This window comes from Diabrotica virgifera, chromosome 6 (assembly GCF_917563875.1).
Source record: "Diabrotica virgifera virgifera chromosome 6, PGI_DIABVI_V3a".
In the NCBI taxonomy this organism is placed as follows: Eukaryota; Metazoa; Arthropoda; class Insecta; order Coleoptera; family Chrysomelidae; genus Diabrotica; species Diabrotica virgifera.
The window spans coordinates 236299115-236311211 of NC_065448.1; the positions used below are offsets into that span (position 1 = coordinate 236299115).

At 34.9% G+C, this 12097-nt stretch overlaps 1 protein-coding gene across 1 annotated transcript; it reads right to left on the reverse strand.

The window, feature by feature from the left end:
- Positions 1–6640: 6640 nt before the first annotated feature.
- LOC126887345 (testis-specific serine/threonine-protein kinase 3) lies at positions 6641–11219 on the reverse strand. Its single transcript, XM_050654796.1, has 2 exons — positions 10760–11219; positions 6641–8928 (listed from the first exon to the last, which is right to left on the reverse strand). The coding sequence occupies exons 1-2, from the start codon at positions 11062–11064 to the stop codon at positions 8205–8207; spliced, it is 1029 nt and encodes a 342-aa protein (XP_050510753.1). The 5' UTR covers positions 11065–11219; the 3' UTR covers positions 6641–8204.
- Between the last annotated feature and the right edge of the window lie 878 nt (positions 11220–12097).

Genomic DNA, 12097 nt, shown 5'->3' on the forward strand with positions numbered 1-12097 from the left:
ACGTTAGTATCGGATTGTATCGCCCTTATTTTGTTTGTACCGCCCCCACCCGTCTAGATTGGCCTGGGGGGGCCAGTGACATGCTACCCCTCTAATCTGCACTTTTTGCCATCTGACGTCGAAAGTAGGTTATTGCGTTTGTACTGCGTTAGTACTGGATTGTATCACCCTTCATCCGTTTGTACTGCCCCACCCTTTTAAATCTGACTGGAGGGGGATCCCTTTTTTCGATCACGGGGTCCGGGATGGGTATGTTCGTTTGTACTGCGTTAGTATCGGATTGTATCGCCCTTATTTTGTTTGTACCGCCCCCACCCGTCTAGATTGGCCTGGGGGGGCCAGCGACATGCTACCCTCTACTCTGCACTCTTTGCCTTCTGAACGTCGAAAATAGGCTATTTCGTTTGTACTGCGTTAGTACTGGATTGTATCACTTTTCATTCGTTTGTACTGCCTCCACCCTTTTAAATCTGTCTGGAGGGGCTCGTGACATGTCATCCCCCCTTTTTCGATATGGTGGTCCGGGATGGGAATGTTCGTTTGTACTGTGTTAGTATCGGATTGTATCGCCCTTATTTTGTTTGTACCGCCCCACCCGTCTAGATTGGCCTGGGGGCCAGTAACATACTACCCTTCTACATTTAAAACAGGGGAGGAATAATGCTAAGAGTAAGGACACAAAATTAGCCAAAACTATTATAGTAACACCGCCGTGTAAAATTTGGTAAATTCGTCAAAAATGTAACGAATTACATTTTGAAATTGAAAAACAGGCTTGCAAGCCACTCTCCACGGGGAATGGAAAGTTACACCCTCAGATGGATCTCGGAGTAGTTCTACGCTACCGATTTGAAAAATGGTACATGTATTTGTTGGAGATATTTTGAACACCATTTTCGATCAGAAATCAGAGGGGCGACCTTGCCTTTCCCTACTAGGAAGAAATTTATCCATCCCTTCAATAAATATTACAGTTTTACAAGCTATCGATATGAAAATCAAAGATCTCGTGCGGCGCATTCCGAAATGCACTCTTCGTTGTACAATTTCAACCTCTCTGGATAACTGATTAACTGAAACGTACATACGGCAGAATTCATTGGAATCGAAAATTATTAAAAGTATTTGCAACATTAAATGAAAAATTCCCACAATCAATGTCTTTCCTACCATCTAATGCGAGAGACCAGATAACAATAATTGCCGTTGCTATGTTATGGTAATTTGTTTTCTAAAAAGGTTTGTATTGTTCATTTATGACTGCAATAAGATTCAGAATTTCCGTATTTCATTTGCAAAATAAATATAGTGTCAAAAAATTGCTTATACATTTGACGCACTGTCCGTCAACGTGTTAATTGACTCTACAGATTCAGTGCCAAAACGAGACATCTTTATAGAAAAATATTTGCAAATATATGAAATGCCAAACTGACCTATTAAATAAAATTTATTAAAATAAATTTTCGATTTTTTTACTATGGAATTATCGCTGTATAGACCAGGGCGAATCTGTTTTGAAGTGGATGTGAGAGGTGGCATTCCGATTTTTGCAGATAAAATTAGGTGACAACTTCAGTAATTATAATTGGCTTATGCTCTTTCTCAAATATGTCCAGAACATTAATAAAAACATTCAAATATTTAAAAATTTCGAAAAACGTCGATTTTTTTTCAACTTTTCAATCGTTTTTAAAACGATTCATTTTGGAACAAAGTCGTAGGGAAATAAAATAAAGATAATTGAATTTTTTATGATATACGACTATAAAATACACTTAATAGATTTTGCATAATAATTTTGCAATCTAATTTTTTTTAAAAAAGTTAAAATTTTGTATAAACTTTTTGAACAAAAAGTAGACCGTTATTTAGAAGTTTGCTAATTTTTTTACATATAAAGATACGCCCTACCTATCTAATACACTTTACAGAACTTAAGTTGGTTTATTTAATCGGCCTCAGCAATGTTTTAAAGTTATACACAATTTTTTGGCTTATAAACAAATATAGTGAGGACGTTTGAGTTAATAAATACGAATAAATTCATTTTTCTGTTATTTATCAAATAAACATTTTTTTCTGTTTTAGGACAACAGTAAAATGTATCTCGAATTAACTAAATTAAATAGTTTCTTCTGTTTGTCTCAATTAATTAAAAAAAAATTTGGGCACCCTGTATAAACAATTATGTAATAAATAGAGAATTGAATAATCTTTCAAATAAGCTAGCACACGACCCACATTTTCATTTAAAGAAAATCATCTATTACGTCATCACACCCAGATGGATTGTAGTAGTATGATAGATATTCCAAAAATTATAATTTAAATATAAAAATCGACCTTTTTAGGAATTTATCTCCAGAGTTACCCATTCTCGAGAAAATGAATTTATTCCAACTCAAACGTCCTCACTATATTTGTTTATAAGCAAAAAAATTGTTTATATCCTTAAAACAGTGCTGAGGCCGCTTAAATAATCCGATTTTAATTTTGTAAAGTGTATTGGATTGGAAAAGTACCTCTCGATATGTAAAAAATTAGCAAACTTCTAACAGGTCTACTTTTTGATCAGAAAGTTTTTTAAAAATTTAAACTTTTTCTAAAAAAATTTAGATTGCAAAATTATTATGCAAAATCTATTATGTCGATTTTAATGAAATTTGGTGGACGGATTGAGTATGTTGTAAGAATTTTCTAAGTAAAATACGAAGGTTCTAAGTGCAACCAAAGTGGTTGAAAAACATTGAATAAAAAGAGACTTATTTTGCCCTCTTATTTTGTATTTATTGCTATTTTGCAGAAAGGATAATCATTTAAGATATTTTATACCAGTCGTGTCGTATATCATACAAAATTCAATTATCTTTATTTTATTTCCCTATGACTTTTTTCCAAAATGAATCGTTTTTAAGTTACAAGCAATGAAAGTTGAAAAAAATCGATGTTTTTCGAAATTTTTAAATATTTAAATTTTTTTAATAATGTTCCAAACACATTTGAGAAGGAGCATAAGTCTATTATAATTACTGAAGTTGTCACCTAATTTTATCTGCAAAAATCAAAATGCCACCTCTCACATCCACCTCAAAACAGATCCGCCCTGGTCTATACAGGTCTATACTATTCCATAGTTGAAATCGAAAATTGCAATGTCATTGTTTATTTAATAGGTTAGTTTGGCATTTAATATACTTGCAAATATTTTTCTATAAAAATGTCTCGTTTTGGCACTGAATCTGTAGAGTCAATTAACACGTTGACGGACAGTGCGTCAAATGTATAAGCAAGTTTTTGACACTATATTTATTTTACTAATGAAATACGGAAATTCTGAATCTTATTGCAGTCATAAACGAACAATACAAACCTTTCTAGAAAACAAATTACCATAACATAGCAGCGGCAATTATTGTTATCTGGTCTCTGACATTAGATGGTAAGAAAGATATTGATTGTGGGAATTTTTCATTTAATGTTCCAAATACTTTTAATAATTTTCGATTCCAATGAATTCTGCCGTATGTATGTTTCAGTTTATCAGTTATCCAGAGAGGTTGAAATTGTACAACGAAGAGTGCATTTCGGAATGCGCCGCAAAGATCTTTGATTTTCATATCGATAGCGTCTGAAACTGTAAAATTTATTGAGGGGATGGATAAATTTCTTCCTAGTAGGAAAAGACAAGGTCGCTGCTCTGATTTCTGATTGAAAATGGTGTGCAAAATATCTCCAACAAATACATGTACCATTTTTCAAATCGCTACTATTCCGAAATCCATCTGAGGGGGTAAATTTCCATTCCCCATGGAGAGTGGAGAGTGGCTTGCAAGCCTGTTTTTCAGTTTCAAAATTTAATTCGTTTCATTTTTGACGAATTTACCAAATTTTACACCCGCGGTGTTACTATGTGCAAGGTTTGGCTGAGTTTGTGTCTTTACTCCTAGCACTAATCCTTCTCTGTTTTAAATGTAGAAGGGTAGGGGTAGTACAAACAAAATAAGGGCGGTACAATCCAGTACTAACGCAGTACAAACGAAGTAGCCTATTTTTGACATTCAGATGGCAAAGAATGCATAGTAGAGGGGTAGCATGTCACTGGCCCCCCAGGCCAATCTAGACGGGTGGGGGCGGTACAAACAAAATAAGGGCGATACAATCCGATACGAACGTAGTACAAACGAACATACCCATCCCGGACCCCCATATCGAAAAAGGGGGGGTGGCATGTCACCAGCCCCTCCAGTCAGATTTAAAAGGGTGGAGGCAGTACAAAAGAATGAGGGTGATACAATCCAGTACTAACGCAGTACAAACGAAATAGCCTATTTTCGACATTCAGAAGGCAAAAAGTGCAGAGTAGAGGGTAGCATGTCACTGGCCCCCCCAGGCCAATCTAGACGGGTGGGGGCAGTACAAACAAAATAAGGGCGATACAATCCGATACTAACGCAATACAAACGAATGAGCTTTTTTTTTACCCTCAAATCGAAAAAGGCGGGGATGGCATGTCACCAGCCCCTCCAGGCAGATTTAAAAGGGTGGGGGCAGTACAAACGAATGAAGGGTGATACAATCCAGTACTAACGCAATACAAACGAATGAGCTTTTTTTGACCCTCAAATCGAAAAAGGGGGGGATGGCGTGTCACCAGCCCCTCCAGGCAGATTTAAAAGGGTGGGGGCAGTACAAACGAATGAAGGGTGATACAATCCAGTACTAACGCAATACAAACGAATGAGCTTTTTTTGACCCTCAAATCGAAAAAGGGGGGGCTGGTGACATGGACCTCTTAAACGCTGCTGGGCTACGCGGAGCATTAGCAAGTGAGATTTTCCGGCCAGCAGCCTCGTCTGCGATTTTAGGATCCCGACTACAAATAATGAAAAAACTAAAAGTGCGAATTTTGTGCTGAAATTTTGTATGTGGGGTTAGAATATTATTTGGAACAACTTGTTCAAATAACTTTTTGCGATATCTCTAACGCGAAGCAAAATAACAAAGTAAACAAAACAATGTAGCGTGTGTAAAAAATTTATGGGGAGGCTAAGCCTCCCTTGCCTCCTCTGACCAGCCGTCACTGACGATACAAGTAACTTACTAGTGGCACATTGAAAAAACAATCAGAATCATGTCTACACAAATATAAGTAGAAGAAGAATACCGTTCTCGGGGCTGCTGTTATTTCTTATTAGATTTTATTGCAACCCCTCACTCAATTCATTTCTCTGGTCTCTGTAATAAACTATAAGTAAAATAAGTCAAAATTATAAAGTCCTCAATCCAATAAAGTATAAAATAATATTAAATTGAAAACCTTGTTGGGACCATTTTTATGGTTACACCTCCGTGACTTCTAAAAATGCAAGCCAAACGGATGCTGGAGCATGAAGATGAGGAAATTCTACAATTTACAACTCATCTGTCCAGCGCGGAAAAGTTCAAACGCAAAATGGCCCCTTGTACTCTATAGAAGTAAACTAATGAAATAAAAATGTATAAACATAGTTTACTCCTATAGAGTACAAGGTTCCTTTTTTCGTTGGAACTTTTCCGCGGTGAACAGATGAGTTGTGAATTGTAAATTGTAAAATTCCGTCATTGTAGAGTTCCTCGCTGGATAGGTGAGTTGTGAATTGTAAATTGTAGAATTCCCTCATCTTCATGCTCCAGCATCCATTTGGCTTGCATTTTTAGAAGCCACGGAGGTGCAACCAGACAAATGGTTCCAATAAGGTTTTCAGTTTAAAATTATTTTATATTTTATTGGATTGAGGACTTTATAACTTTGACTTGTTTGTAGTAGACGTCGCTTAGACACACTCCTGCCATTTCGTTGGTTGCAATCCGGGGCTAGTGAACCTGAATTATTTTAATTGGTTCAGAGGTAGCTACATATGCATTCTCTGATGATAAACTTGTTATACGTTTTGAAACCGGTATACAGATACGTATATCGGATACGTTTTGAAACCGGTTAGGGTGCCTGTAGCGCTCTTTGAACGAACTAAAATATAAGATGGCGTTACAGTTTCGTTTTCCAACTAAATGAAAATGTTTATTCATTTCGAATTTATTTTTATTTCTGTATAAGCAAAATAATTTCTTGTTGTTTATGATGAATATATTTATTACATACGTTACCAATTTATGTTAATGTTCCCGAAACTAATTGTCTTGATTATTTTTATTTGGCTAGTTTTTTATTGACTATTTATTTATCATTTTTGTTTGGCTAGTGTAGCTCTTAAAGATATTTTATTACTCTGTATGAAAACTAAATGATGCTATAATGATATTTATTAGAGTTTCAATAATTCTTGAAAACGTTACTTATTATATTTTATTGGATTGAGGACTTTATAACTTTGACTTGTTTGTAGTAGACGTCGCTTAGACACACTCCTGCCATTTCGTTGGTTGCAATCCGGGGCTAGTGAACCTGAATTATTTTAATTGGTTCAGAGGTAGCTACATATGCATTCTCTGATGATAAACTTGTTATACGTTTTGAAACCGGTATACAGATACGTATATCGGATACGTTTTGAAACCGGTTAGGGTGCCTGTAGCGCTCTTTGAACGAACTAAAATATAAGATGGCGTTACAGTTTCGTTTTCCAACTAAATGAAAATGTTTATTCATTTTGAATTTATTTTTATTTCTGTATAAGCAAAATAATTTCTTGTTGTTTATGATGAATATATTTATTACATACGTTACCAATTTATGTTAAGGTTCCCGAAACTAATTGTCTTGATTATTTTTATTTGGCTAGTTTTTTATTGACTATTTATTTATCATTTTTGTTTGGCTAGTGTAGCTCTTAAAGATATTTTATTACTCTGTATGAAAACTAAATGATGCCATAATGATATTTATTAGAGTTTCAATAATTCTTGAAAACGTTACTTATTCCATTCTTGTTATATTTTAAATGTTCTAGAAATAATTAAGTAAATATAAAGGTGCGTATGTCGATATAATAAATTTTATGGCAGTTTTTAAATAATCAGTTGTTATTATATAGACATATAGATGGTTGAAAAATTCGATGTACCTAAACATTTTGTTTGCGTTATAATACCTACAGAGTAATTATTAAGAAATTTTGAATTTAAACTTGGGTATTTCAATGATAAACGCTAATTTTAAAACGTATCTATATTTTTAGCCTAGTAGTAGATGAGACTGAGGCAAAAGATAGTACAAACGAAGTTATTACATCGGTAAAATAAGGAAGAATAAAGATATTTTACAATGCATATGAATATTTAGAACATTTACACTACAATAATAATCTCATTTCTATGTAGGTATTTGTTATTCGGTATATCGAAGTATGTGAAGCACAAGTCAAGATTCAGACATTTTATTGATTTTCAATATTTCTGCAACCATATAAACCCCTCAAGGGTCTCAGTACATTGTTCTTTTGTACAACCTCTAGAACATTAAGTTGGCGTCATACACATAATCTTTTTCTATATAAACTCAGCGGGTGTAATTGTTCAAGGTGTGAAATTACATAAACAAGGGATCATTTCTTAAAACAAGTAGATCCCTTATTTATGGAATTCCACACCTCGGACCGCGCTGAGCTGAATATTATCCTCATGAGTCTCTATGATAGCTGGTACCACTATAATGCCATGACTTACTTATCCCATAAAGTGTAATAAATGCAAACTGATATTTTTAGTAGGTAATGTCAAAATAGTTGCAAATAAACTTGCAGACATGTATCACAATCAGTGACACTAAAAATTTTAAATTCTACAAAATTGTACTATCTGTCTCAGTCACCCCTATTACGTGTGCCTATAATTTTAAAAATATGTACAAATTAAAAATATTTAATATATAACAATATATTCAATATTTCTACCTGGCTAGAAATTCAATAATATTTCAGAAACCAAAAAAACAAAACACAAAATTCTAGCACTTTAGGCAAATTTGATTCAGATTTCTAACATACGAAATATTTAATGAACCATTTAGTTATCATAGCAAAAAGAGTAAGATCTTTAAAAACCATACCAGCCAACCCTGCCCTATAGAGCTTTTCATTCACAGTCATTTGTTTCGAGCTTCTGTCATATATCGTATAATCTGTATATATTAATGCTATATACAGATTATACAACATATGACAGAAGCTGGAAACAAATGACAATCGATGAAAAGCCCTATTAATTCAATTCATTGAGTTATCGTTGATAGCTATCCTCATTTCGCTTTTCTTGTTATCTGGATTCTGGAAGTCCCCGGGTACTTTCTCGTCGTCATATGCACAACTGACATGTGGAAAATGATTTTCCCCTGGATTATGGACCAATCTTCCAATAAGAGAAGGCCTCTCTCTGCGCATTCTGAGCCATTCATGTTGCATAATTCTTTCAAGAGTCAGTCTTTGAGTCAAATCAGGTTCTAATAGATGACGCACCAATGACTTAGCTAATGTGGATAGACTATCTCGTACTCTTGATCTAAAAACCCAGTTTTTAGTCATTTGGTCTTTAAGTAATTTTCTTAAGTTAGAATCGTCGAAAGGCATAGAAGCATTGAGCATTATAAATAGTATTATCCCTAAGGACCAAACGTCAGAGAGCTTGGGGTTATATGGCGTTCCGTTGACGACTTCAGGAGCTGCGTAGGCAGCCGATCCGCAGTACGTTTGGCTGAGTATTCTTCTGTTATCGGAATCAACACAAAATCGAGCAAAACCAAAATCAGCCAATTTTACATTAAATCTTCTTGAAAGTAAAATATTTTCACATTTTAAATCTCGATGTGCGATGTTCCTGCCATGAAGATAATGAAGTCCGCTGGCCATCTGTCTAAACCATATTTTAGCTTGCTGCTCAGGCACGACTCCGTTTTTCTTGATAAAATCCAAAAGATCTCCATTATCGGCATATCTAAAATAATACAACAAACTTTAAAAAGTGAACCTTAATTACAATTGTATATTGTGAATATAATACAAATTCTATAACAATCGGTCAAAGGAAGTGGTAAATTTGATTGATCTGATAAGAATCGTAAAAAACGACACAACTTGCGCGAAAAAGCCTCGGATACCATTGCCGATATTATATTCATGTTCAGCGACACCAAATCGCTCAGAGTAATGACTTTGTACTGATTTTGTATTTAATTCCACAAAACTACAGGATATGTAGCTCGCCCTGGGCACCAAATGCCCCAGATGTAACAATTTTGCACTGATTGTATGTCGAATTTCCATAAAACTCCAAACGACGCCTATCTTGGGCACGCACCAGGTGCTTCGGAGACCAGCGTTCCCATGATATTCTTGTTCACCGACCCCAAAAACCCCAAGTAGCAATATTGGACTAATATTCGTCAATTATTTCTGAATTAAAAATTTATTATTTTTCATCACTTCAAAATGCATTTTCCTTGTTCAATAATGCAATTTTCATTTCGTCATCATCACTTTAGTTCACAAAGTTTCCTGAGGCTACTCCGAATCGAATGAAACAAGTTTCATTGAGATGCATCCTACTGCAAAAATTTGTTAGGTTTAAGTATTGCTTCATGATGCCACCAGAAAAATACATATCAAGCGAGGTGTGAGACAGGGCGACACCTCTCACTTAAATTATTTATAACGGTCCTCGAATACGCCTTTAAAATGCTTAATTAGGAAAATAGACGAATAAAAAGAGATGGGAAATGCTCATTCATCTACGTTTTGCCGACGCTATAGTACCTACTTATCACCAAAGATCTGGGTGAAGCACAACAAATGCCACAAGAATTAGAAAATGTATGTTCAAAAATAGGTCTAAAAATGAATCTCAGTAAGACCAAATTTATGAAAAATTTAATTCCCAGCGAATACCTAACCATCAAAAATCAAGTGGTCGAATTGACAGAAAAGTACAGAGATCTCAGTCATGAAATCAGAATAAGAAAGGATAATCAGACCTATGAATTTCAACGACGAATAACACTTGCTTGGGAGGTGTATGGTTCACTAAGAGATATCTTTAAGAGGAATATCCCGATAGCTATGAAACGGAAGACATTTGATCAATGCGTTCTTCCTATTAGGACATACGGAGCAGAAATTCATCTCACGCTCACAAAAACAACAGAAAGATCGATTCTCAGCGTAACATAAAAGACAAAATAAGGAACCAAGACCTGAGGAAAAGAACAGGTATCACTGATGTCGTCGATGGCATAGCCATGCTGAAATGGAATAAGGCAAATCACGTATCGAGCCTAAAAGACTCAAAGATGGACCAGAAAACTAATTGACTGACGCCAAAGAGAAGACAAATGCAGAAGAGGATGACCAACAACACGCTGGATGGACGACATTAAACGAATGTCCAAGAAATGACAACAAGATTCACAGAATCGTGGAGAGTGGCGAAAAATGGAAAAGACCTATGTCCAGCAGTGAAAGGAGGATGCATGATGATTGCTTCATGGCCTCGCTTATTGGGGGATGAACTAGTATTTGAGGGATTATGAAGCAGCTTGTTGGTATCTCATTTTATTTATTGTTGTAAGTTTTTCAGAGTCATTTACCTTCATGTACTAAATAAGTTAGTCCTATGTTTTGACTTATAAAAACAACAAAGATTATAAATGACTACAATAGTAATTAAACAGGAAAAAATCGAATTGTACGAAAACGAAAAAATAGTATAACTAACATAAGTTACTCCATTTGTCAAGTAAATAAAACTAACTTCATACAAAATGACTTACCTCATAAATATAAACACTCTAGGTCCTCTTTGTAGAATACTGTGCACTTGTATAATGTGTTGGTTCTCAATCTTCGTCAGTATCTCTAGTTCTCTAGGAAAAAACTTTTCTAGAAAGTCCTTAGGAGCTTTTTCTTTGTCAAAAATTTTGCATGCAAGGCGCATCTTCTTCGGACCCGTATTGTCGACATAATCAGCTAAATGTACAGTAGCATAAGAACCTTGGCCAATCTTTTTTCCGATTAGGTACCCCCTTTGTTCTAGAGCATTTACTTCGGAATTTCGTGGACTCAGATGAGTCGCCATGTGTTTTTTAATACGAAGGTTTTTTCTTTACCATTGATTTTTTAGAAACATCCATTCAGTCAGGTTTTCGAGACATAGGTATAACTGTTTGTTCTTCTAAACATAAAATTTGTAATACAAAAATTGGTGCAAAATGTCAAGTCCACTTGACAGGACACAAATTGTATTTATCCCTGGTTACTGGATATGGTTTTTAGGATAGAGCAAAATATGATGAGCACAAATTATAAAAGTCTTTAAAATGGTAGGAGTTTCAACTGAAACCAAGACCAAGAAACTATGAGAAGACCAAATACATGATAATAACTAAGAAAACAAACATACAAACAAGTATACATTTCGGAAATGTACCGATAGAAAGGGTTGATAAGTACAAATACTTAGGAACCTGGAATTCAGAGAAAATGATCAAACAACAGAAATAAGAACCAGGATAGAAATAGCAAGAAATGCGTTTGTAAAAATGAAAACAATTCTCTGCAACAAAGACCTTAAACTAGAACTGAGAGTAAGAGCTTTGAGATGCTACGTGTTCTCGATACTGCAATATGGACTTGAAAGCTGGATATTGAAGCAAGAATACATAAATAAGCTACAGTAATTTGAAATGTTTTGTTACACAGAAGGATGCTTAGAATAGCATGGACACAGAAGGAAACGAATACGCAAGTAGGTATTCCGAGAAATGGGCAAATAATGCGAAATAATAAACACAATAAAAATAAGAAAGTTACAATATCTCGGACATGTAATGAGGGGACAGCGATATGAAATACTAAGACTGATAATACAGGGAAAGATAAGAGGCGGAAAGAGTATAGGAAGAAGGAGAGTGTCATGGTTGAAGAATTTAAGGGATTGGTTTAAATGCAGTTCTATAGAACTCTTCAGAGCAGCAGTAGATAGAGTAAAGATAGTCACGATGATATCCAACCTCCGATTAGGAGACCGAACTTAAAGAAGAAGAAGTTTCAATGAGATGGCAGAGCAAATATACCAAATAGAAAAAAAACTCTAACATAAAATAAAAAAC